Source organism: Chiloscyllium plagiosum, unplaced genomic scaffold (genome assembly GCF_037043375.1).
Source record: "Chiloscyllium plagiosum isolate Xiang-an unplaced genomic scaffold, Cpla_swu_hap1 HiC_scaffold_44, whole genome shotgun sequence".
In the NCBI taxonomy this organism is placed as follows: Eukaryota; Metazoa; Chordata; class Chondrichthyes; order Orectolobiformes; family Hemiscylliidae; genus Chiloscyllium; species Chiloscyllium plagiosum.
In genome coordinates this window covers 5,993,632-6,021,419 of record NW_028270182.1, presented here as the reverse complement: position 1 = coordinate 6,021,419, position 27,788 = coordinate 5,993,632, and the positions used below count along the sequence as shown (strand labels likewise).

The following is a 27,788-nucleotide window of genomic DNA, read 5'->3' as shown; positions in this document are numbered from 1 at the left end:
TGTGGCAGCTTGTCATGTTGATTACTGTTTTGCTGACATCTCCTTTTATATAAAAAGGGTGACGTGGTGGCTCAGTAGTTAGTACTGCTGCCTCACAGCTCCAGGGATCCAGATTCAATTCTACTGACTGTGTGTGGAGTTTACACATTCTCACTGTCTGCATGGGTTTCCTCTGGGTTCTCCAGTTTCCTTCAACAGTCCAAAGATTTGCAGGTTAGGTGGATTAGGCAATTTAGTATGGCCATGGTGTTTAGAGATGTGCACACAAGATGGATTAGCCATGGGATATGCAGGGTTACAGGGGGAGGTTGGAGGGTGGGGGAAGGTGAGTGTGGATGGGCTGTTCTTTCGAGGGTTAGTGTGGACTGGATGGGTTGAATGACCTACTTCCACACCATAGGAATTCTTTGATTCTTAAACAGCACCTATACTTCGTCTTGGGGTCTCCAGTAGTGTCTTTTAATGTGGGATTTTTAACATAGTATAGAGTAACGAAGATAAATAGCCGAGATTTCAAAAAGTCAGTGTTGGGCTGGTTGGTTCAGTGTGGTCTGTAATGAAGAGCTAATGCCTGAAATATTAACTCTTCTGCTCCTCTGCTTCCTGATTGGCTGTGCTTTTCCAGCGCCACACTCTTTGACTCTGATCCCCAGCATCTGCAGTCCTCCCTTTTCTCCCATGGTCTGTACTGTCTATTAAAAACAACCAAAGGAACCTATTATTTGATTGAATAAACTAATTGCAATGCATACCTGATATCACTGATAGCACTGGAATCCATGTATCAGATTGCTCAAGCTTATAGTTGTTTGTTCTTGACAGTACCTTGACCAAGCAAACAGCACACTTTTTTTTTTACTCCTGTAATAATTTATATTACAACAAAGCTATACCTCAAACAATGGTCCTGTTTAATGTCAAAGCTTTTTGTATTGCAATGTCTCTTATTATACATCAATATCTTTAATCCTTTAATTTTTCCAGTTGTGACAGGTGCAACTGCTGGGATTGGAAAAGCTTACGCTCATGAGGTAATACAGATCTCTGCCTTACTGAAAGCCTTTCTATATTAAAGAATGGGGTAGCACAGAAGGATGCCTTGTAGTTCGTTACTTGGAGGTGCAGTGTTGGACTGGGGTGGACCTTGTTAAAAATCTCTCAACACCAGGTAATCCTCTAACAGGTTTATTTGGAAGCACTAGTTTTTTTGGAGTGCTGCTCCATCAGGTGGTTATGGAAGTTCGGATCAGCTTATAGAATTTTATAGCCAAAGGACTCCAGTGTCATAGATGTGATACAGTAAGCGTTCTTAGATTAAAACTTCCAATCTTTTATAATGGGGTATGCTGGTTTGTTGTTTTGATATGTAAATCCCAGAACTTCTTTAAAATTACATTCTCAAGATAGTTCAGCTTTTTAAACAATAGGTGTGTAGTCTGTCTGTGTCCCAATACTATGTCAGACTGAAAAATCCTCTGTAGTTTTAAAGAGTTCGACACTGATTCATGCAGTTTGAGCAAAATAAAATGTAATTCTGCAAAGCAAATCCACCCCATAAGCTTATGTGCATGTAGGAGTGACTGAGTGTTCATGTGATTGTGTGTAAACTTGGATAAGTGAGTGTGGTAGGGTATGTGAGAGGGTGCATGTGTTGCTGAGTGCACATTGAGGGAGGGCCTGCATAGGTGTGTGTGAATCATACAATGGGGTCACCTGTAGTGTGACATGACCTCAATCTCCTGGTTGAGGCCATTCTCATGGGTACCGAACTTTACTATCAGCTTCTGGTCAGCCACTCTGCGTTGTTACTTGTCCCGAAGTCCGCCTTGGAGGATGGTCATCTGAAGGTCAGAGGCCGAATATCCCGGACCACTGAAGTGTTCCCTGACTGGGAGGGAACGCTCTTGCCTGGTGACTGTCGTCCATACATCTGTTGTAGCATCTGCTTGGTCCTGCCACTGTCCCATGCCTCAGGGCATCCTCACTTGCAGCATATGAGAGAGACCACGTTGGCTGTGTCACATGTGTACTTGCGATATACATGATGGGAAGTGTCCCCACATGTAATGATGTTAACCATGTCAATACTCTGACATATCTTGCAGCTGTGATGGTGTACGGTGTTGTCCTGAAGGCTGGGTAGTTTGCTATGAACCATGATCTGTTTAAGATTTGGTGGTTGTTTTAAAGGCGAGAAGTGGAGGTGCAGGGAAAGTGAGGATGTGCACCTTGCCAGGACCTTCTCTGTACCTCCACTTATCAATTGGAGCAGATGCTATGACAATGGATGAATGGACACCACACAACAATCACCAGGCAGGAGTGTTCCCTCCCACGGAACACTTCAGTGGTCCGGGATATTCGGCCTCTGACCTTCAGATGACCATCCTCCAAGGCGGACTTCGGGTCAAGCAACAACGCAGAGTGGCTAGCCAGAAGCTGATAGTAAAGCTTGGTACCCATAGAAATGAAAAATGTGTTGCTGGAAAAGCGCAGCAGGTCAGGCAGCATCCGAGGGAGGAGGAGAATCAACGTTTCGGGCATAAGCCCTTCAGGAATGAGGAGGGTGTGCCAAGCAGGCTAAGATAAAAGGTAGGGAGGAGGGACTTGGGGGAGTGGTGTTAGGAATACGATAGGTGGAAGGAGGTTAAGGTGAGGGTGATAGGCCGGAGAGGGGGTGGGGGGCGGAGAGGGGTCGGGAAGAAGATTGCAGGTCAAGAAGGCGATGCTGAGTCAGAGGGTTGGGACTGAAGGTGGGGAGAGGGGAAATGAGGAAGCTGGAGAAATCTGCATTCATCCCTTGTGGTTGGAGGGTTCCTAGGTGGAAGATGAGGCGCTCTTCCTCCAGGTGTCGTGTTGGCATGGTCTGGCGATGGAGGCCAAGGACCTGCATGCCCTTGGTGGAGTGGGAAGGGGAGTTGAAGTGTTGAGCCACAGGGCAGTTGGGTTGGCTGGTGCGGGTATCCCAGGGGTGTTCTCTGAAACATTCCGCAAGTAGGTGGCCTGTCTCCCCAATGTAGAGGAGGCCACATTGGGTGCAGCGGATGCAGTAAATGATGTGTGTGATGGTGCAGGTGGAATTGTGATGGATATGGAAGGATCCCTTGGGGTCTTGGATGGAAGTGAGGTGGGGGAAGGAGTGGGCACCAATTTTGCATTTCCTGCGGTTGCAGGGGAAGGTGCTGGGAGTGGAGGTTGGGTTGGCGGGGTGGGGGGGTGTGGACCTGACGAGGGAGTGGTCTTTCCGGAACGCTGATGGGGGAGGGAAATGTATCCTTGGTGGTGGGGTCTGTTTGGAGGTGGCGGAAATGACAAAGGATGATACGATGTATCTGGAGGTTGGTGGGGTGGTAGGTGAGGACCAGAGGGGTTCTGTCCTGGTGGTGATTGGAGGGGCGGGGTTCAAGGGCGGAGGAGTGGGAAGTGGAGGAGATGCGATGGAGAGCATTTTCAACCATGTCTGAGGGGAAATTGTGGTCTTTGAAGGGGGCCATCTGGGTTGTTCAGTATTGGAATTTTTCCTCCTGGGAAAAGATGCGGCAGAGGCAAAGGAATTGGGAATATGGGATGGCGTTTTTACATGAGGCAGGGTGGGAGGAGGTGTAATCTAGGTAGCTGTGGGAGTCAGTCCGTTTATAGTAAATGTCCGTGTTGAGTCGGTCGCCCGAGATAGAAATGGAGGGGTCTAGGAAGGGGAGGGAGGAGTCTGAGATGGTCCAGGTAAATTTGAGGTCGGGGTGGAAGGTATTAGTAAAGTGGATGAACTGTTCAACCTCCTCATGGGAGCATGAGGTAGCACCAATACAGTCATCGATGTAGCGGAGGAAAAGGTGGGGGGTGGTGCCAGTGTAGCTGTGGAAGATGGACTGTTCCACATAGCTGACGAAGAGGCAGGCATAGCTGGGGCCCAGGTGGGTGCCCATGGACACTCCTTTGGTTTGACGGAAGTGGGAGGATTGGAAAGGGGTTGTTCAGAGTGAGGACCAGTTCAGTCAGTCGAAGGAGGGTGTCAGTGGAAGGTTACTGGTTGGTACGGCAGGAAAGGAAGAAGCGGAGGGCTTTGAGGCCTTCGGGATGGAGGTGTATAGGGACTGGATGTCCATGGTGAAGATAAGGCATTGGGGGCCGGGGGAAGTGAAAATCGCGGAGGGCGTGGGTGGTATCCTGAACGTAGGTAGGGAGTTCTTGGACTAAGGGGGACAAGACCGTGTCGAGGAATGCAGAGATGAGTTCGCTGGAGCAGGAGCAAGTTGAGACAATGGGTCGGCCGGGGCAGTCAGGTTTGTGGATTTTGGGCAGGAGGTAGAAACGGGCGGTGTGGGATTGTGGGACGATGAGGTTGGAGGTGGTGGATGGGAGATCCCCTGAGGTGATGAGGTTATGGATGGTCTGGGAGATGATGGTTTGGAGGTGTGGTCATGGTCAAGGGGGCAGTAGGAGGAGGTGTCCACGAGCTGGTCTTTAGCCTCCGCAATGTAAAGATCAGTTTGCCAAATTACCACGGCGCCTCTGCTGGTTTGATAGTGAGGTTGGAGTGGAGGGCTGTCTGTTGCGAGGGTGAGAGGTTGGAGTGGGTAAGAGGGGTGGACAGGTTGAGGCGGTTAATGTCGCGGCGGCAGTTAGCTATGAAGAGATTGAGGGTGGGTAAGAGGCCAGCACGGGGTGTGTTGGAGGTGGGAGAAGGGGTCGTCAGAGGGTGGGCGAGAATCCTGGTTGAAGAAGTAGGCGCGGAGGCGAAGGCGGCGGAAGAATTGTTCGATGTCTCGCCCCGTGTTGAACTCATTAATCTGGGAGCATAGGGGGATGAAGGTGAGGCCTCTGTTGAGGACTGATCTTTCATCCTCCGAGGGGGAGGTCTGGAGGAATGGTGAAAATTCGGAGGGCTGGGAGCTAGGACTTGGTGTGGGGCTGGAGCTGGGAGTGGGAGTGGGGTTAGGCGGGGGGGGGGGCAGAGATTGGCAGTGGGGGGGCGGAGATGCATGCGGCGTGGTTGTGCAGGTGAATGACTTCACTGGGGGCAGAAGTGGATGCGGCGATGACAGAAACTGTTGTTCCCGGTGGCTGTGGACCCTGCGGAGGGCGCGAATCTGTCGGCGATGGTCTTCCTGGCAATTGTGGAGGTGGTTGTCTGGACGATGATCACGGAGGCTGCATGGTCGGTGGGGGCAGAAGTGACGTCATGGTTTGCGGCGGTTGCTGCAGCGGCCGCGTGGTTAATGGCACCCGAGCGGTTCCGGAGGCCGATGGAAGATTCTGGAACGGTTGAGGAATCTGGAGTGTGGGGTAAGTACCCATAGGAATGGCCTCAGCGAGGACCTTGGGTTCATGTCACACTACAGGTGACCCCCATTGCACAATTCACACAACTACACACACTCACCCATGCAAACCATCCCTTCTATACAAGCTCTCTCTCATATGTGCACACATACACCCCCTGCACTCTCACTGACAGACATATCCCAGCACACACCTGCCTAACCAAGTTTACACGCTCTATCACACGCACACACTCTCATGCACAGGCAATCTGTTGCTCCTACATGTGTGCACGTAGAAGCTTATGGGGTGAATTTGTTTTTGCAGAATTATACTTTATTTTGCTCAAACTACACGAATCCATGTAAAACTATGCAGAGGGTTTGTCAGTTTGACATATCATTGGGACATAGACAGAATTCTGAGCCAGCTTGAGAATGTAATTTAAAAGAAGTTTTGTTCTTTGAAATGCAAATCCTGATGAAGGAGCAGTGCTTTGAAAGCTAGTGCTTACAAATACCTGTTGGACTATAACCTGGTGTTGTGATATTGGTCATCCTTCAGTAATTATCAAATGGCTGTCATTCATGATGGCCCAGCTTGAGGGTCTAAGCAGGTAATTTAATTTTCCTGTCATCACTCTGGAGAGATATCAGGATTGTTCAGAGTTGGAAAGCCTGGCTGAGTTCTTTAAATCTCCCAAAAATACTCCGAACCGCTGTGATACCCTAAATGCTATGTTTCAGAAACTGTATCTGAGCTCTTCACACTGGGGTAGTGGAATAGCTGTTGAGCTATTGGAGACTTATTTGTTTTCATTGATCATGGCAGAATCTGTTCTCAGTCATTATACTTCTGGTGCAATTGATGCTCAGCTTGGCATTTGTGACATTTCTAACTATCATCTGGGCACAGGATTAACTAGTTATTTCCCTGATTACCAGTTGGCAAGAAGAGGACTCAATGTGGTGCTGATCAGTCGGTCGTTGGAGAAGCTGAGAGCCACGGCAGATGAAATAGGTAAGAAGCATCATTGTTTCCCACAGGTTGCAATGTAACATAATGTGTTACATTTTAATTGCTAGAGCACGGTAAAAGTAATCCCACTGTATGGGCCTGTAGAGACAGGTGCTGGGTCACAGAGCGAGTGTCTTCTGGCAATCATGATTGTGTCATCTATGTTTGGATGTATGAGTGACTCTAGAAGCTGTGAAATGACATGTTCCTTTTTTCTGGATAATTGCAGAACAGCAGCATGGCAAGAAAACAAAGATTGTTCAGGCAGATTTTAATCAGGGCGCTGAGATCTACGGACCAATTGAAGCAGCGCTGAAGGATCTGAACATTGGAATCCTGGGTGACTAGTACTTTCTTCCCTCTAGTTCAGATTCATTAGGAAATGTAACAGATATCAAGACTGAAGGAACTGGTCATTAAAGTAAATGCTCTAGTGTGTGTTATTTAAAATATGGGAGAACTTCATCAGAAAACACAAAGCCTGTTAGATTTAATCATAGCGCAAAGGATTTGTGGCTAGTGTTACATCACCACATTTGAGAGGGAGGTGATCATATTAGTTTAGGTACAATAAATAATACAAGTAATTGGCAGAGTGGGGTCATAGCTTGATATTTTGATATAGTTCAGTTCAAATTGTAATATTTTAAAATCTCTTTATTTTAGTGAACAATGTTGGCAAAACCTACCAGGTGCTTCCATGTTACTTTCTAGATGTCCCAGATGTCGAAAAGGTATAGTACATTTCCTCAGAGCCCCCACTCCTTTTCTCATTAATCCTCCTTTTGCGGTCTGGTTTCTGTCATCCAGTTGGAAAGTTCACTGTCAGGAATCAGTTAGTGGAATGAGACTCTTATCTGCATGGTTATAAAAAGCAGCTGCGAGTTTACAACCTCCTTCCGATTTGGAGGGAAGACCAGAATTGTACAATATTCCAAAAGTGGCCAAACCAATGTCCTGTACAGCTGTAACACGATCTCCCAACTCCTGTACCCAATGCTCTGACCAATGAAGAAAAGCATACTAAACACCTTCACTATCCTATCAACTCCGAGACTCTGCTTTCAAGGAACTATGAACCTGCACTCCAAGGTTTCTTTGCTCAGCAACACCCCCCAGGACCTTGCCATTAAGTGTACAAGTCCTGCAGCACCTCGCGTTTATCTAAATTAAACTCCACTTGCCACTCCTCAGCCCATTGACCCATCTGATCTAGATCCTGTTGTTCTGGAATGACCTCCTTCACTGTCCACTACACTTCCAATTTTGGCGTCATCTGCAAACTTACTAACTATACCTCTTAAACTCACATCTAAATCATTTATATAAATGACAAAAAGCAGTGGACCCAGCACTGATCCTTGTGGCACACCACTGGTCACACCATTCCGGGTGTGAAAGGCAGCTCCCCCATCACCACTCTCTTATCTTCTACTTTCAAGCCAGTTCTGTATCCAAATGGCTAGTTCTCCCTGTATTCAGTGAGATCTAACCTTGCTCACTAGTCTACCATGAGGAACCTTGTCGAGCACTATGCTGAAGTCCATGTAGATCATGTCTACCGCTCTGCCCTCATCAATCCTCTTTGCTGCTACTTCAAAAAAATTCAATCAAGTTCATGAGACATGATTTCCCACAAGATCATGCTGACCTTAGAGAATTTCCAGATTTTGACTCAGTGACACCGAAGGAACAGTGATTATATTACCAAGTCAGGATGGTGAGTGGTTTGGAGAGCAACTTGCAAGTTCTGGGTAATCCAAGATGGAGGACAGGATAAATTTCTGGCTGTAAGGGCTGCTTTTTTTTTTTTTGAGGTGATTTCCTCGCATTCCAGGAACAGCAATTCCTGTTTTATATGCTGTTGCATTGTTTTGGAACTTTGGCAAAAAAAAGTCAAAACAACAGAAGTTTAAAAGGGAGAAGAGCAGACAAATGAAGCACATGGTGAGGACAGTGCAGGAGGGGGAGAGAGAACCTGCACAGTTACTGCCTTTGCTGTTTGAATTTGTGTATCGCTGGACATCAGAGAACATCTGGGAAAATTAACAAACAGTGAAATTCAGAACTAATCTTGGAGGAACTGTTGGGCAAAGTTCACAGCCCAGAATCCGATAAGTTCATTGTTTTAAGTCTGTCCAAGAGAGGCTGCGGTAATGGGTATAGTGGATTCTTTCTTGATTGTTTTTGGAGGTAAGTCTCGATTTAAACTTAAATTAAATAGCTATGGCTTATATTTTAACCTGGGGCAGTGTTTGTAGAGGAATAAGACGGTGTTATTTTCTGGGTCTGGAGATTGTGAAGGAGCAAAAACGGCCTTTGCAGTGATGTGTATTACTTGTCAGTTGTGGGAGTTTAAAGAGAGTTTAAGGGTTACTGCAGATTATATCTGCCATAAATGCTGTTGGATGCAAGTCTTATCAGATCGAGTGAGTCGGTTGGAGAGACGGGTAGAAGCGATGAGGAATTTGCAACAGCAACAGTGTGTGGTGGATGGCAGTTATAGGAAGGGGGGAAAGTCTCAGATACAGTCACACAGATGGGTTAACTCCAGGAAGGGTAAGAGAGGTAGGCAGCTAGTGCAGGAGTCTTTTGTGGATATACCCATTTCAAACAGGTATGCTGCTTTGGAAAATGTAGGGGGTGATGGATTCTCAGGGGAACGTAGTACGAACAGCCAAGTTTCTGGTAAGGAGATTGGCTCTAATGCAACGAGGGGTATGTCGGCTTCCAAGAGATCAATTGTGTTAGGGGATTCCGTAGTCTGAGGTACAGACAGACGTTCCTGTGGCCAGCAGAGAAAAAGCAGAATGGTGTGTTGTTTCCCTGGTGCCAGGATCAAGGATATCTGAGGGTGCAGAATCTCTCTCGGGGAAGAGGGGCCAGCAGGATGTCATTGTCCACATTGGAAGGGAAAAGGTTGAAATCCTGAAGGGAGATTAGAGTTAGGCAGAAATTTAAAAAGGAGGTCCTCGAGGGTAGTAATATCTGGATTGCTCCCAGTGCTACGAGCTAGTGAGGGCAGGAATAGGAGGATAGAGCAGATGAATGCATGGCTGAGGAGCTGGTGTATGGGAGAAGGATTCACATTTTTTGAGCATTGGAATCTCTTTTGGGGTAGAAGTGACCTGTACAAGAAGGACGGATTGCACTTAAATTGGAAGGAGACTAAAACTGGCAGGGAAATTTGCTAGAACCGCTTGGGAGGATTTAAACTAGTAAGGTGGTGGAACCCAGGGAGATAGTGAGGAAAGAGATCGATCTGAGACAGGTACAGCTGAGAACAGAAGTGAGTCGGGCAGGCAGGGACAAGGTAGGAATAATAAATTAAATTGCATTTATTTCAATACAAGGGACCTAACAGGGAAGGCAGATGAACATGGGACTGGGATATCATAGCAATTACGGAAACATGGCTCGGGGATGGCCAGGACTGGCAGCTTAATGTTCCAGGATACAAATCCTACAGGAAGGATAGAAAGGGAGGCAAGAGAGGAGGGGGAGTGGCATTTTTGATGAGGGATAGCATTACAGCTGTGCTGAGGGAGGATACATCCAGGGATGTTATTTGGGTAGAACTGAGAAATAAGAAAGGGATGATCATGTTGTTGGGATTGTATTATAGACCCCACCGTAGTCGGAGGGAAATTGAGAAACAAACTTGTAAGGAGATCTCGGCTGTCTGTAAGAAATAATAGGGTAGTTATGGTAGGGGATTTTAACTTTGCAAACATAGACTGGGACTGCCATAGTGTTAAAGGTTTAGATGGAGAGGAATTTAAGTGTGTACAAGACAATTTTCTGATTCAGTATGTGGATGTACCTACTAGAGAAGGTGCAAAACGTGACCTACTCTTGGGAAATAAGGCAGGGCAGATGACTGAGGTGTCAGTGGGGGAGCACTTTGGGGCCAGTGACCATAATTCTATTCGTTTTAAAATAGTGATGGAAAAGGATAGAGCAGATCTAAAAGTTGAAGTTCTAAATTGGAGAAAGGCCAATTTTGATGGTATTGGGCAAGAACTTTTGAATACTGGTTGGAGGCAGATGTTCGCAGGTAAAGGGATGGCTGGAAATTGGGAAGCCTTCAGAAATGTGATAACAAGAATCCAGAGAAAGTATATTCCTGTCAGGGTGAAAGGGAAGGCTGGTAGGTATCGAATGTTGGATGACTAAAGAAATTGAGGGTTTGGTTAAGAAAACGAAAGAAGCATATGTCAGGTATAGACAGGATAGATCGAGTGAATCCTTAGAAGAATATAAAGGAAGTAGGAGTATACTTAAGAGGGAAATCAGGAGGGCAAAAAGGGGACATGAGATAGCTTTGGCAAATAGAATTAAGGAGAATCCAAAGGGTTTTTACAAGTATATTAAGGATAAAAGGGTAACTAGGGAGAGAATAGGGCCCCTCAAAGATCAGCAAGGCAGCCTTTGTGTGGAGCCTCAGAAAATGGGGGAGATACTAAATGAGTGTTTTGCATCAGTATTTACTGTGGAAAAGGATATGGAAGATAGACTGTAGGAAAATAGATGGTGACATCTTGCAAAATGTCCAGATTACAGAGGAGGAAGTGCTGGATGTCTTGAAACGCATAAAGGTGGATAAATCCCCAGGACCTGATCAGGTGTACCCGAGAACTCTGTGGGAAGCTAGCGAAGTGATTGCTGAGCCTCTTGCTGAGATATTTGTATCATCGATAGTAACAGGTGAGGTGCTAGAAGACTGGAGGTTGGCAAACGTGGTGTCACTGTTTAAGAAGGGTGGTAAAGGCCAGCTAGGGAACTATAGACCAGTGAGCCTGACCTCCGTGGTGGGCAAGTTGTTGGGAATCCTGAGGGACAGGATGTACATGTATTTGAAAAGGCAAGGACTGATTAGGGATAGTCAACATGGCTTTGTGCGTGGGAAATCATCTCTCAAACTTGATTGAATTTTTTGAAGAAGTAACAGAGGATTGATGGCAGAGTGGTATATGTGATCTATATGGACTTCAGTAAGGTGTTTGACAAGGTTCCCCATGGGAGATTGATTAGCAAGGTTAGATCTCATGGAATACAGGGAGAACTAGCCATTTGGATACAGAACTGGCTCAAAGGTAGAAGACAGAGGGTGGTGGTGGAGGGTTGTTTTTCAGACTGGAGGCCTGTGACCATTGGAGTGCCATAAGGATCAGTGCTGGACCCTCTACTTTGTCATCTACATAAATTATTTGGATGCAAGCATAAGAGGTACAATTAGTAAGTTTGCAGATGACACCAAAATTGGAGATGTAGTGGACAGCGAAGAGGGTTACCTCCGATTACAACAGGATCTGGACCAGATGGGCCAATGGGCTGAGGAGTGGCAGGTGGAGTTTAATTTAGATAGATGTGAGGTGCTGCATTTTGGGAAAGCAAATCTTAGCAGGACTTAGACACTTAATGATAAGGTCCTGGGGAGTGTTGCTGAACAGAGACCTTGGATTACAGGTTCATAGTTCCTTAGAAAGTGAGTCTGCAGTAGATAGGATAGTGAAGACATTTGGTATGTTTTCCTTTTTATTGGTCCGGACATTTGAGTACAGGAGTTGGGAGGTCATGTTGCAGCTGTACAGGATGCTTGTTAGGCCACTCTTGAAATATTGCGTGCAATTCCAGTCTCCTTCCTATCAGAAGGATGTTAAATTTGAAAGGGTTCAGAAAAGATTTACAAGGATGTTACCAGAATGGGAAGATGTGAGCTATAGGAAGAGGTTGAATAGGCTTGGGCTGTTTTCCTTGGAGGGTCTGAGGCTGAGGGGTGACCTTATCGAGGTTTACAAAATCATGGGGGCATGGATAGGATAAATAGACAAGGTCTTTTCCTTTGGGTGGGGAGAACAGAACTGGAGGTTACAAGTTTAGGTGAGTGGGGAAAGATATAAAAGGGACCGAAGGGGCAACCTTCTCATGCAGAGAGTGGTGAGTGAATGGAATGAGCTGCCAGACGAAGTGGTGGAGGCTGGTACAATTACAGCATTTTAAAAGGCAACTGGATGGGTTTGGAGGGATATTGGCCAAGTGCTGGCAAATGGGACTAGATTAGGTTAGGATATAGAGTCAGCATTGACTAGTTGGAGCTTTTTGAAAAAAAAACAAGAGATGTACCATTTTTAAATGAGGGCAACCTGCCAAATATGGAGGAGAGAATCAAGAATTGGAATTAATTTACAATTCTGATGCTTGAAACACCCAGGCTAAGGGGAAAAAGTGAGGACTGCAGATGCTGGAGATCAGAGCTGAAAATGTGTTGCTGGAAAAGTGCAGCAGGTCAGGCAGTATTCAAGGAGCAGGAGAATCGACGTTTCGGGCATGAGCCCTTCAGGAGAAGGGCTCTCCTGAAGGGCTCCTGCCTGAAACGTTGATTCTCTTGCTCCTTGGATGCTGCCTGACCTGCACTTTTCCAGCAACACATTTTCAGCTCACTCAGGCTAAGATCAGTTTGACCTTCACTAATTTGTCAGAGCAAAGGTTAGGATTTCAGCCAAGGTCCCTGCTCCAAATCACTGTCTCGTAAACATTATGGAAAATGCTGCACCACTAAATGATCGACCATCCTGACTTCTGCATACAGATTGTCCTTGAAACTACCACTCTTTGTTCCCATTTAATGCACTTCAAGAGTAAGTGGCTTAAAGATATAGTTGTGTGAAAGTGGAGAACAAATTGTGTACAATTAGGTGGCTTCTGGGGAGAAATTTCTAACTTTTTTTTGGTTTTCAGGCAATTCTTGATATTATGAACTGCAATGTACTCTCTGTACTGATGGTAAGTATTTAAATATTAAAATGCATTGTGTTTAATTAAAGACGCAGTATTCCTATGTTTGTCTGCAAATGGTCATACAATTAATGTTGTAGTATCCTGTTTTGAAGTTAAAAATCACAACATCGGGTTATAGTCCAACAGGTTTATTTGTGCTTGCAATTTGTGTTGTGATTTTCAACTTTGTACACACCAGTTCAACACCAGCTTCTCCAAATCCTATTTTGGAGTCAGATTTGTCTGAAAGAGACAGAGGACTAGTTCTGAGTATTTCACAAGCTCGAGTTGCCCCAATAATTCTGGAAAAAAACCAATACTACCCAACTCCAGTGTAGTGAAGGGGCACATGATCTAGGTTTATTTGAGCTTCAGACAGTAGAGGAAACTAAATGCAAATTCGCACAAACTGGAAGAACACCATTTACCAGTAATACATGCAAGAGTTTTAGAATAATTGCACCCAGTGATTGTTCAAATAGCCTCCCACAAATTAATGGTAAAATTGTACACTTGTCAAAAAAAGGAAATAGATGAGTATTTTGTTAAACATGGTTTAGGGATGTAAGAAGTTATTCAACCCCTCCATTATTTTGCCTTTAGAAGGTGAAATTGAATCAAATACAGTAATTTCAGCAGTGCTAATAGAATTGAAAATTATTTTGTCTAGATAGTTGCACTGGAGCAACTCAACATAGCTTCTCCAACAGCACTTTCAAAACCAGCAACTTGCATCACTTATAAGGGCAAAACAGTTTTGAACTGACTGACTGTGACTGTGGGAAGGTAGTATTCCAAATTTTCTTCTTACTATTTGCTTCTCAGTGGGTGTAGGTGGGAGGGCACAATTTTAGTTTAGCTTGATGCTGCCGAGTCTTAATGTGTTGCAACTTCCAGCATTGAGCTTCTAATTAGAAACTGTGGCAGTGATGTAAGTAGTCATGACCCACACTGCAGTGGTAATATCATATCTCTGCTACTTTGGAAGATGACTATTTCCTATTGTGACCACAATACTTCCTCTGGCACACAGGCTTTATTTAGTTCCCTCTGACAATTCCAAGCTGAAAGTCTTGTAATTTCATTTTTGACTTTTTTTTTCAGACTTAATGTCCTTTTTCCCTCAGTAAGAATCTGTATGTACTCACATTTGTGGGATCTGATGATAATTATCAGCCATCAGTGCTTGCCAGGATCGTATGATTGACAGGAGAGGCATATGCTGCACACTCCGGATATTTCATTTGCCAAGGTTGACAGTATCCACTTCAATAAACAACACCATCTTCTATGTCTCGTAAACATGAACTCATCTAAAACTGTCTGTCTGTATCCCAGCCTCATTCAGCTATCATCCTATATTCACCAGAGAGGGACCCTTTTAATAGTGAACTCCCAGGGATCAGGCTAATAGGTTTGAACAGATTGATATTAAGAAAGTGGATGTGCTGTAAATTCTGGAAGCATAAAGATAAACCTCCAGGGCCTGACCAGACATATCCAAGGAAAGCAAGGAATGAGATTGCCACACCTCTAGCGATGATCTTTGCACCTCTCTCTATGGGAGTAGTACTGGATGATTGGAAAGAGGCAAATGTTGGCCCTCCCTTCACCTAAGTAAATAGGGAAATCCCTGGGAATTTTAGACTAGCCAGTCTTGTGTCTGTGGTAAGCAAGGTATTGGATAGGATTTATGACTATTTGGAAAAGCAGTTTGATAGCCAGCATGGCTCTGAGGTAGGTCATGCCTCACAAGCCTTATTGAGTTCTTTGAGGATGTGATGAGACAAGTTGACAAAGGTCAAGCAGTGGATATGGTGTATCTGGGTTTCAGTGAGACATTTGGTAAGGTTCTTCATGGTAAGCTCACTCAAAGTTAGTAGGTAAGGGATACAGGGAACAAATTACATCTCCAAAAACACAGACGTACACCTAAACTAATGGCTAATCCTAGTAACGTTATACCCGGTGCAAATCTTGCTCTACAGAAACCTTATTAGGAGGAATAAACCATTGAAAATACAGGGAAGTTTGGCTGTCTGGATACAGAATTGGCTGGCTGAAAGAAGACTGAGTGGTAGTGGATGGAAAATATTCTGCCTGGAGATCAGTGACCAGTGGTGTCCTACAGGGATCTGTTCTTGGGTCTCTGCTCTTTGCAGTTTTTATAAACGACTTGGATGAAGAAGTGGAAGGGTGGGTTAGTAAGTTTGCTGATGACACAGGTCGGTGGTGGTGTAGATCGTGTGGAGGGCTGTTGTGGGCTACAACAAGACATTGACAGGATGCAGAGCTGGGCTGAGAAGTGGCAGGTGGAGTTCAACCTGGATAAATGTTAAGTGATTCATTTTGGAAGATCAAATGTGAATGCTGAATACAGTGTTAAAGACAGGATTCTTGGCAGGAATCCTGTGTAGGAACAGTGGGATCTTGGGGTCCACTTAGATCCCTTTTTAAGTTGCCACCCAAGTTGATACTGTTAAAGTGTATAGTGTTTTTTGGCTTTCATTAACAGGGGGGATTGAGTTTAAGAGCAGTGAGATTTTGCTGCAGATCTATAAAACCCTGGTTAGACCACACTTGGAATAGTGTCCAGTTCTGGTCACCTCATTATACAAATGATGTAGGTGCTTTAGGGAGGGTGCAGAGGAAACTTACCAGGATGCTGCCTGGATTGGAGGGCTTCTCTTAAAGGTTGAGCTAGGGCTTTTCACACTGGAGAGAAGGAAGGGAGGTGACTTGATAAAGGTGTACAAGGTAATGAGAGGCTTAGAGTAGATCGCTAGAGACTTTCCCCAGGGCAGAAGTGGCTGTCACAAGGGGTCCTAATTTTAAGGTGATTGGAGGAAGGTATAGGGGAGATGTCAGAGGTAGTTCTTTACGCTGCAGTGGGTGCATGGAATACACTGCCAGCAGTGATAGTAGAGTCAGGGACACTGAAGTAACTGCTGGACAAGCACATGGACAGCAGTAAATTGAGGGGTATGTAGTTGTGGTTCTGTTCACCGAGCTGGGAGTTTGTGTTGCAGACGTTTCGTCCCCTGTCTAGGTGACATCCTCAGTGCTTGGGAGCCTCCTGTGAAGCGCTTCTGTGATGTTTCCTCCGGCATTTGTAGTGGTTTGAATCTGCCGCTTCCGGTTGTCAGTTCCAGCTGTCCGCTGCAATGGCCGGTATATTGGGTCCAAGTCGATGTGATTGATTTGATTGAACCTGTGGATGAGTGCCATGCCTCTAGGAATTCCCTGGCTGTGCTGTTTGGCTTGTCCTATAATATTAGTGTTGTCCCAGTCAAACTCCTGTTGCTTGTCATCTGCGTGTGGCTACTAAGGATAGCTGGTCATGTTGTTTCGTGGCTAGTTGGTGTTCATGGATGCAGATTGTTAGCTGTTTTCCTGTTTGTCCTATGTAGTGTTTTGTGCAGTCCTTGCATGGGATTTTGTACACTACACTGGTTTTGCTCAAAAAAAACAGCACTAAGAAAAAATGGCCAAACTAACATAACAGAGGACACCATAACATACTCCTGGGTTAGAAACCTCTCCCACAAACAGCTCAGACACGGAAAGAACAATACTGGCCAAGGGACTCCACTACAACCACAGGGACACCAAGACAGCAGACTTCCTAGCAGCACTAGAATGCACACTCAAACAATGGACTGACAGAAGAGACACAACAAAGTGAGACAAATTATCGTACCCCTGATAACAAGGAAAAGACAAACACCTAACCTCAACACCAAGGAGCGGGAAGCACTAAAAGCGCTAAAACAATAAGAACATCATACTACCAGCAGACAAAGGCAGAATGACGGTCATCCTGGACAAAGCGTACATCCAAAAAGCACAACTACTTGCAGATACCAACACCTACCAAAAGAGGGAGTTTGACCCCACCCCACAGCTCACCAATAGGATAAATAACACACTGAGGAACCTACAAAAAAAAACTGACAGATAACCAAGTTTGACCTACAGAGAATGAAACCTGAAAGCAACAGCACCCTCCGATTCTATGGCCTACCCAAAGTGCACAAACCAGACATCCCACTCAGACCCATAGTATCACTACCAGGGACACCATCACATAAACTGGCTAAAGAACTGCAGCAGAAACTGAAACACCTGATCAGCGGATCCAGACACTCTATACAATCAACACAGGAATTCTTGGACATCATCAGAAATATACACAAGACAAGGAAGAAACTATGGTCTCATTCGAGGTAACGGCACTGTTCACCTCTATCGACAAAACCCTAGCCAGAGAAACAATAGCCAACCTGCTGGACATACAGAACAGACAACAAGACAGGGAACCTATCAACAAAGACGGCATACTCAAACTACTGGACCTGTGCCTCACAACACACTTCAGCCTCTACAACCAAATATATGAACAAATCAACGGCTCACCCATCTTTGGACTCTTAGCAGAAGCGGTAATGCAAAGGTTAGAATAAACAGTAAATTACCACAAATTCAACCCAAATTCCAGGTCAGATATGTAGACACCTTTTTGTAATCATTAAAAACACAGAAATAGAGAACACACGCAGGATCATCAACACCACACTCTCTCAGGAATCCAATTCACGAGAGAGGAAGAAAAGGACAACCAACTCCCATTCCTAGACGTGAGGGTACAGAGAACACCAAACGGAGAATTCACCACTAAGGTATACAGGAAAGCCACACACACAGACCAAGTCCTGAACTATAAAAGCAACCACCCCAACACACAAAAGAAGTTGCATCAAGACACTGTTCAAAAGGGCCACAACACACTGCAGTACACCAGAACTGCAAAAAGAGGAAGAACAACACCTCTACAATGTATTCGCCAAAAGCAGATACCTCCACAATTTCATCAACAGATGCCTAAGGGAAAGGCAATGGAATGAGGAAATGCCACAAGCCAAAGGACTAACCACAGTACCATACATCAAGAGCATTTCTGAACTGATAGCCAGACTACTGCTATCACTAGGACTCCTAACAGCACACAAACCAACAGCCACTCTCAGACAACAACTCACCAGAACGACCGACCCGATACCCAGCATGAGCAAAACCAATGTAGTGTACAAAATCCCATGCAAGGACTGCACAAAACACTACATAGGACAAACAGGAAGACAGCTAACTATCTGCATCCATGAACACCAACTAGCCATGAAACATGACCAGCTATCCTTAGTAGCCACACGCAGATGACAAGCAACAGGAGTTCGACTGGGTCAACACTATTATAGGACAAGCCAAACAGCACAGCCAGGGAATTCCGAGAGGCATGGCACTCATCCACCGATTCAATCAATCAATCAATCAATCAATCAATAATCACATCGACTTGGACCCAATATACCGGCCACTGCAGCGGACAGCTGGAACTGACAACCTGAAGCGGCAGATACAAATCACTAAATGCTGGAGGAAGCATCACAAAAGCGCTTCACAGGAGGCTCCCAAGCACTGAGGATGTCACCTAGACAGGGGACGAAACGTCTGCAACACAAATTCCCAGCTCGGTGAACAGAACCACAACGAGCACCCGAGCTACAAATCTTCTCCCAAACTTTGAGGGGTATGTAGGTTAGGTTGATTATGGATAAAGATAAATGCTTAGCACAGCATCGTGGGCCAAAGGGTCTGTGCTGTTCTATGATCATCCTGGCCTAGTCCAGTAATGCCTTAACTTTATTCTTTCCTTGTCTATAATTCCCATTATGGCTTTGTCCCTCCTTGTCTCTGTAATCTTTAGCTCTTCTTACATCCCATCACTGTTCTGCAATTCCCTCCCTAAATTATTTTCTCTTAGGTCACCTTAGAACAGCAAAATAATAAAATAAACACTAGGAGGCCATTTTGCAATCATGGTTTTCAACAATTGTAGCACTGGTTAAGTTAAGTTGGTGTTCATAGAATGTAATGTCTCGTTTCTGTGTGTAATTTCCAATTTGTATTCTCCTCTGCTAGATGACGAAAATTGTCTTGCCTCAACTATTGAAAAGGTATAGCAGCAGCTTTTTACTTCCAAAGCTACATTATAAAATGTAATCACGGGCTTGATGATGTGGAGATGTTCAATTTGATGTGTATTAATGCTTGTAATTGATCACATCAGTTTCATGTGATGAGATCAAAGCAAGTTGAACCACTTGTTAAAATTCTGATTTTTTGCATTCCAGGATTTGAATTTCTAATTGCCAGAAAATGTTGGCACACCATTTGGATGGTTTCCACTCACTACCACTTTGTCATAGTTACACAGCACAAAACAGACCTTTTTCAGACCAACTCATCATCCTAAATTGGCCAAATGGAACTAAACCAATGTTCCTCTAAACTCTTCCTATTCATGTATTCATCCAGATGCCTTTTAAATTTTGTAATTATACGTGCTTCGACCACTTTCTCTGGCAACTCATTCCATACACACCACCCCCTGAGTTTTTCAAAAAAGTAGCCCCTCAGGTTCTTTTTTAAAATCTTTCCCTCTCTCATTGTAAGCCTTTGCCCTCTAGTTTTGGACTCCCTACCCCTGGGGGGAAAGACCTTTTTTAGCTGTTCACCCTGTGCCCCTCATGACTTTTATAAACCTCAAGGTCATCCCATAGCCTCCAATGCTCCAGGGGAAATCTCCCCAGGCTTTTTAGACTCTCCCTATAATTCAAACTCTTCCAGTCCTGGCAACATCCTTAAATCTCTTCCCAGGATTCAATGTTTCCCAGTGGTGAGCTCTAAAGTGGGCTGGCTGAAACTTCCAGTGCAGTATTAAAGGAGTATTGCACTTTTTGGAGACCGTCTTTGACTGCAAGGTTAAACTCCACCCCCATCTCCTGTCTATACCCTAACTGATTTCACCTCAAATCTTTTCTTCTCTCTAATCTGTCCTACCATGAGTCTTAAAACTTAAGTCTTAAGCTGTCTAATCTTTATGTATTTTGAACTTGACAGGAAAAAAGGCATTATCATCAACATTTCTTCAGAAGCTGGGGCTCACCCACATCCACTTATCACCATGTATTCAGCTACTAAGGTATTTTGTAATATTTATTCTTTTAACTGTCTCTGATGGAAGTTCTTTTGCCTTCTGAGTAACAAAATTACTTGATAGATTCTTGCTGCAGAGACTGGAGAAAATAATGTGGGCTGATGTCCTGGTACACGAGTATATTATTAAAATGTGCTGTCCTTTGGATGAAATGTGAAACTGATGCCTGGCCGACTACTCTAGTGGCTCAGTGGATGTTCCCCACTTTGAAAGTGTGCTGTAAGCCAGTGATTTACAATTGTTTTTGTTCAGTAAAGATATCATTGAATTAGACTCATAAAATTTAAGAATATATAAAGCCCATTCAATCCAAATGCTGGGTCTTGAAAGAGTTTTCCAATTTGTCCTAGTCCACCTGTGTTTTTTTATATATATAGCTTTGAAAAAAAATTCCCTGTCCAAGTCACTCACTTTCTTTTGAAGTCAACCTCCCTCCCATGGTTCCAAACCTGTATTTAATTTTTGTCTCATCTGACTTTCTTGACACCTGTCCTTTTACCCCTGGTTATCAATCTGCCTGCCAGGGTAAACAATTTTTTTTTTCCTTGATTACTGTCTTAACTTGATACCTCAGTAAATTCTGCCTTTATCCTTCTGTGTTCTCTGAATAATCCAGACTCTTCCAGTCTCTCTCACTGAAGTCCATTGTTCCAGATTCCAGTGAATTTGCACAATCTCTCTCTGGCATTCTTAAGATGGACACAAACCAAAGATTTTAAAAGCTTAGTATGACTTGAATGTTCTTTACAACAGACGAAGAGGGCCACAGGACCATAGTATAGATAATTAGATAAATGGGTGCTTCAGACTGTGATTTCATTTCTCTTTCTCACAGGCCTTTGTTGACTTCTTTTCTCAAGCATTGAATGCAGAGTACAAGCCAAACGGGATTATAGTACAGGTATGACAAAATAAATTATTGAGTTTAAAAAAAAAAAAAATCATGTGGAGGTACTGGGGTGGACTAAGTTGAAAATCACAACACCAGGTTATAGTCCAATAGGTTTATTTGAGATTCCAAGCTTTCAAAGTGCTGCTCCTTCATCAGGTAGCTTGTATTTTCAAATACACCTGTTTGGACTATAAACTGGTGATGTGATTTTTTTTTTTCAACAAGGTAAGATGAGAATAGTAGAAATCACATTTATCCTCTTGATTTATGAAAAGTTAATGAGAAGTTGTTGATGACACTTTGGTCAAATGATGTTAGTCAATGATATCAGAGGTGCTTTACCTAATTTATTTTGAGCTGATGGCATTGCATGAACATTTAGAAGGTTGTGGTTTTGAGCTCAGTTTTGAAGAACTGGAATTCTTTATTTTGCCTACAATCCAGTGTAGTCCTTGAGATGGTCTCTTCCAGGTGAGAATTAGAACAGTCTGCCCTCCATTGCTCAACTTTTTTATCACTACTTTGGAAAAAGCAGAGGAATTCTCCCTGGTATTCTGGACAATACTTAACCCCCCAAACATTATTGGTAACCAAGGATATCTGGTAATTTATCTTATTGCTGTTTGTGGGAACTTGCTATCTGAAAATTGATGGCTATATTTCCTTTCATTATCAGGGGCTACACCTTCAAAAGTACTCCAGTTGGCCATAAAGCACTTTGAAACTTCCTAAATTCACCAAGGCTATAACCTATAATGCAAGTTCTTTATTTATGGCACTCAATAGTCTAGTGATAGCATCTAGGTAAAAACAATTAGCTCTATTCCTGATGAAGGGCCTTTGCCCGAAACCTCTATTTTCCTGGTCCTCGGAAGCTACCTGAACTGCTGTGCTTTTCCAGCACCACACTAATCCAGAACCTAGTGATAGCATCTGCCAGGGCTCATATGGCAAATAACAAATTGGGCTAGATATTTATGGGAATAAAAGCAAAATACTGTAAAATGGAAATCTGAAACAAACCGTTAGAGAAATTCTGCAGGTCTGGCACCATCTGTGGAGACAGTTAACATCTTTGCGTCTGGTATCACAAGCTTGATACTTGTGGGTTTTTGGCCCCTTTCAGACAGAAAGGGGAAAGGAGTTCAAGGGAATGACCATGATGGGCTTTGAGATGTGTAACTAGCTGGTTGACTAGACTTAAGTTAGTATCTACCTTGAATTGAGAGGAGGAAAGTCTCTGTCCATATTAGGTTGATGTGCTGTTACGGTTAGGTGAATTTGGCTGGGAAGAAACTTTTGTAGAGCGTGACTACTGACAGACCAGTTGGGTTGATTCTGAGCTATTTCTGTTCTGAATTTCCAAACATAAACTACCAAGCCTCCCTCAACAGCAGCTTCCAAACCTGTGATCTCTCTAAAGTAGAAGGATGAGGATAGCAAATACACCATCACCTGCAACATCTTCAAGTCACACACTATCATGATCTGGAACAACGTCATCATTCTGCCTTTTTTTTTGCTGGGGTCAAAATTTTGGAACTTCCTTCCTAATATCCCTCAAAATGCATCTACACAGGGCTGCAGCAGTTCCAAAGGGCAGCTCACCATTACCTTTTTTTTTTTTAGGAGGAGAAAGTGAGGACTGCAGATGCTGGAGATCAGAGCTGAAAATGTGTTGCTGGAAAAGCGCAGCAGGTCAGGCAGCATCCAAGGAGCAGGAGAATCGAGGTTTCGGGCATGAGCACTTTCCTCATGCCTGAAGAAGGGCTCATGCCCGTGCTCATGTCCGAAACGTTGATTCTCCTGCTCCTTGGATGCTGCCTGACCTGCTGCGCTTTTCCAGCAACACATTGCCTAGGCCAATACTTATTCTAATTCTTAGCTGCCCCTAAAGGTAACAATGCTGCTGTGAATCAATTTCCGAACACTCAGAGCTCTGTCTTTCAGATGACATGGTAAACTGGAGGTTCATCGTCTATTCAGTTTCTCACTTTAGGGAGGTGGGTAATTTTTCTTGGCCTGGCCAAGAGTTTTCATTTGGGTAATACTACCAAAATTAGATCAACTGGTCATCTATTGAATTGAATATATATTGTGGCAGTGACATGTTTGCTTGGTTAGCAATGATTCTTTCTTCAAAATAACTTGTCAATGTTTGGGAATGTCCCAAGAATATAAATTTTCCCTTTTTCATCCAGTCCATGTGTGTGTAATGTACACTGCAAATGGTACTTATGTTTGATCGAATGCACATCATATCTTCATGAGGTTACTGGGTGCTGAAATTTTTAATGTGATCATGAATTAAATGTCACCATGTATCTTTTATATAGCACCTAATAATAACACATCCCAATGCACTCTGTTTGAACTTTATCAAATGCAGTATTTGGGAGGAACTATTTTGTCAGGTGACCAAAAGCTGCTTTAAAGAGGAAGATTCTTAAAGCATGTCTTTGTAGAATCCCTACAGTGTGGAGGCAGGCCAGTCAGCCTATCCAGTCCACACCAATTCTCTGAAGAGTGGTACACCCAGACAGACCCCTCTACCCTATATAACCCTGCCTAGCCTGTATGTTCCTGGACACCATGGGCAACCTAGCAAGACTAATCCACCAACCTGCATATTTTTGGACTGTGGGATGAAACCAGCAGAAACCCATGCAGACACAGGGAGAATATGCACACTACACACAGACAGTTGCCTGAAGGGGAAATAAAGCCTGGGTCCCTGCTGCTGTGAGGCAGCAGTGCTGACCACTGAGCCACTATGCTATCCTCTTTTGAAGAAGAGGTAGACTTGACTAGTGATTGAAGAGTGAGGAAAATCTCAGGATGCACAAGAGACCAAATTGGAGGAATGCTGAGATAACCAATTTTGTAGAACTGGAGGATAGATCAGGATGAAGCAAGTTTTTAGATTATAAATGAGGGGAAAAAAATCTGAAGTGATCTTAACAGAATTAAGGAAAAAATATGCAACAATCCTAATTTGTATGTTCAAATGTATGGCTAAGACCAACTGCTTTTTTTTTAGTCTGTGTTGCCTCTCTTGGTCTCTACCAACTTGACGCATGATCAAGAAACCAATTTATTTGTGAAAAGAGCTGATGACTATGCCCAGGAAGCTCTGAATACTGTTGGACTAACAGAGAAGACAAATGGCTGCTTGTCCCATGCCCTACAGGTAAATGCTATTTTAATAGCAGTAGTGTGCCTCAGCATGGAAGGCCAGTTTATGCAAGGTACTCTGGAATCACTAAGCAAAAATGTGTGATCTGGAGAGGCAGTGAGAAAATTGGGCCAGCAGATTACTGGGTCAAAAGAAAGGAAAATGACACTTGCACCCGCGCACACACATGCACATGCTCCAGTCTTTGAAACATAAGACGACCTGCTGTTTTCACAAGTAGAGCGTGCTGTATATTGTTTGTGTCAATGGAGGGAGTAGGGGTGATAATTGTGTTGGAACCAGATGTTTGTTTATCCTGATTTTAAGTTTTTTTTAAAACTGTTTGTTTGTGTAGCATTTCTTCTTCGAAAGGCTGTTTCCAAGATGGCTCCGACTGACAGAGTTCAGCATAAATAACATGAAGAAACTTTCTGAAAGGAGAAAGCCGCTAGTGGAGAAGTGGAGGTGGAAACAAAAGACTGCATAGTTGCAGTATGATTTGAAGGGACTTGGGTGTTAGGGGAGAGGGAGTGTACAAATTTTTTTAAAAAAAAATATCAGTATCATTGTGTGGTTCCCTTGTCATATGGTGTTTATGGTTTAGTGCAAGTCCATCTTTAACATTATCCAACCAACTCTTTGGAACTTCAGAGGAATGTTTAAAAGTATGAAATAAGATAAATTGTTTCAGATAAGCTGGAGTGTATTCTTACAATTTCAATATAAGTTCCTAAACATACATGTGTAGTGAGCAGTTAGAAATAATTGCAGTCTGTGCAAGGTTACCTGAAGGTAGAACAGTGCATGATTTACCCAAAAGGACTACAAAATCAAATGTTACAACTGGCTTGTTAGCTCATGTGAAAGTGTTCTGTGTCCTGTTACATTGAACAATTTCCTGGCATCTAATGTAATCTTGCTTTAATAACTTAGACAATCAGAAGTATACCTAGTTTAAATGATCTATCTGATGCATCAAATAAAACACCTTTTTTAATTGGGGTATTTAAAATGATTCAAAGCAGCTCAAAAACAAAACCTCAACACACACTTAATACTGAAAAGTAATGATAGGAGAGCCACTTCATTCATAAACTATGAAGTTTCTCCAAAGGAAGAGTTTACAAGCTTACTTTCTAATCCATGCTGTCCCCTGACCTGGGAATGTTTGAAGAAAAATCTGTGGAGAAAGGTGTTTTTTCTGGACTGTACTCTATCAATACTGATCTATCCTTCCTAAGATTCAAAGTCCCAGACCAAATACAGTTTTTTAAGTGGAATCTAAGGTTTGTATGACTGTCACACAACATCTATTCTTAGGAAGGCTGGAATACAAAAGCCAACATTCTTTTATAAATTTACTTTTGTACCTGTCCACTAGCTTTTGATAACTTTATGCTAGTAGTTTGTTTGCTCTGCAAAGCACAACCTATACAATTTTAATCCCCAAATTATACCAGAATCCTTCTCTATATTGACTAATAAGCTATCATTACTCCATGAAAACCTACATAATTTTCATATTATCCTTGCAGAAGCCATGTAGTTGTTCACCATGTACACATCAGAATAGTTAATAATTCCTTCTGTTATTGTGAACCTTATCTGTCACTCTACAATTGCTAAGTTTATCTTTTTAAGTCAACTAACCAATTGGTGCCATTGACATCATGAACCTTGCCCATATAAAGTCTCAGTGTAACTTTTCCAAATGTATCCTTGTAATCCCAGAAAGTTTTTTTTTTAAACAGATTGTGATTAGTTTCAGACATGGTTCACATAGGATGGGAATGAGATTTAGATTTAGATAAGAAATATTAGCATTACATTGAATCTGGTTGGCCAATTCAAATCAAAGGATGAAGCAAGTTCTCTCCTTAAAGCACCTGGGAAGAATGTTGTTTGAAACAACAAATGAAAAGCTTGATCACTTAAGCTCAAAGTTTGACAAACATCATTTTAAAGTTGCTCTGCTAACCTTGAGGAGAAAGTTGGAAGTAAAATAAGGTTGAGTTGCCTTTGGCCTCAGCACTCAATGTATCTGTCTGCAAATTCTATATGGTTGTAAATGGAACTTGAGGCATGATTATACAGAATGCCTAATAAAGTAGAGTCCTTTTTAGATTGAATATGCTACTTCTATACTTTGCCTTGACTAAAAGTTATCAAAAGTTTGATCAACCAAATATTATGCTATAACTGTCAAATGTTGAATCTCACTGTAATAAAGAGTAATTCCAAAAATAATGTTTGAAGTTCTTACTATTGCACATAAAATGCATTCTATTTTTTAAAAAATCTATGAACACTTGACAGTTTCAAGAGTCTTGATTATGAGAAACTGATAGCATTAGAGATTCTGGATCAGTGGTACTGGAAGAGCACAGCAATTCAGGCAGCATCCGAGGACAGGCAAAATCGACATTTCGGGCAAAAGCCCTTCATCAGGAATAAAGGCAGAGAGCCTGAAGCGTGGAGAGATAAGCTAGGGGAGGGTGGGAGTGGGGATAGAGTAGCATAGAGTACAATAGGTCAGTGGGGGAGGAGATGAAGGTGATAGGGCAGGGAGGAGAGAGTGGAGTGGATAGGTGGAAAAGGAGCTGGGCAGGTCGGACAAGTCAAGGGGACAGTGTTGAACTGGAGGTTAGAAACTAGGATGAGGTGGGGAAGGGGAAATGAGGAAGCTGTTGAAGTCCACATTGATGCCCTGGGGTTGAAGTGTTCCAAGGCGGAAGATGAGGCGTTCTTCTTCCATGCGTCTGGTGGTGAGGGAGCAGCGGTGGAGGAGGCCCAGCACCTCCATATCCTCGGCAGAGTGGGAGGGGGAGTTGAAATGTTGGGCCACGGGGCGGTTTGGTTGATTGGTGCGGGTGTCTCTGGGATGTTCCCTAAAGCGCTCTGCTAGGAGGCGCCCAGTCTCCCCTATGTATAGGAGACCGCATTGGGAGCAACGGATACAATAAATGATGTTAGTGGATTTGCAGGTAAAACTTTGGATGTGGAAGGCTCCTTTAGGGCCTTGGATAGAGGTGAGGGAGGAGGTGTGGGCACAGGTTTTACAGTTCCTGCGGTGGCAGGGGAAAGTGCCAGGATGGGAGGGTGGGTCGTAGGGGGGCATGGACCTGACCAGGTAGTCACAGAGGGAACGGTCTTTGCGGAAGACAGCTTTCTCATTTCCCCTTCCCCAACCTCATCCTAGTTTCTAACCTCCAGTTCAACACTGTCCCCTTGACTTGTCCGGACTTGTCTGACCTGCCCAGCTCCTTTTCCACCTATCTACTCCACCCTCTCCTCCCTGACCTATCACCTTCATCTCCTCCCCCACTGACATATTGTACTCTATGCTACTCTATCCCCACTCCCACCCTCCTCTAGCTTATCTCTCCACACTTCAGGCTCTCTGCCTTTATTCCTGATGAAGGGCTTTTGCCCGAAACATCGATTTTGCCTGTCCTCGGATGCTGCCTGAACTGCTGTGCTCTTCCAGCACCACTGATCCAGAATCTGGTTTCCAGCATCTGCAGTCATTGTTTTTACCAGCATTCGAGATTAGTCTACTGTAAAGGAGGTTAAAACCGCTATAGTCCCAGGCAACTATAGGGTTGCTC

General features: G+C 43.7%; 1 protein-coding gene across 2 annotated transcripts in view; it reads left to right on the top strand.

The window, feature by feature from the left end:
• hsd20b2 (hydroxysteroid (20-beta) dehydrogenase 2) overlaps positions 1 to 26,488 on the top strand; it is a 28,314-nt gene extending 1,826 nt beyond the window's left edge. The window contains exons 2-11 of one of the 2 annotated variants that reach the window (XM_087982957.1): positions 985 to 1,031; positions 6,204 to 6,279; positions 6,506 to 6,616; positions 6,943 to 7,010; positions 13,018 to 13,062; positions 19,036 to 19,070; positions 20,017 to 20,098; positions 20,949 to 21,014; positions 24,046 to 24,195; positions 24,536 to 26,488. In XM_087982957.1, coding sequence (XP_087839083.1) covers positions 985 to 1,031; positions 6,204 to 6,279; positions 6,506 to 6,616; positions 6,943 to 7,010; positions 13,018 to 13,062; positions 19,036 to 19,070; positions 20,017 to 20,098; positions 20,949 to 21,014; positions 24,046 to 24,195; positions 24,536 to 24,667 — 812 coding nt within the window. In that variant the 3' untranslated portion in view covers positions 24,668 to 26,488. The remainder of the gene's footprint in view (positions 1 to 984; positions 1,032 to 6,203; positions 6,280 to 6,505; positions 6,617 to 6,942; positions 7,011 to 13,017; positions 13,063 to 19,035; positions 19,071 to 20,016; positions 20,099 to 20,948; positions 21,015 to 24,045; positions 24,196 to 24,535) is intronic. The other variant, XM_087982958.1, reaches the window with a different exon arrangement.
• The last annotated feature ends 1,300 nt before the right edge of the window (positions 26,489 to 27,788 follow it).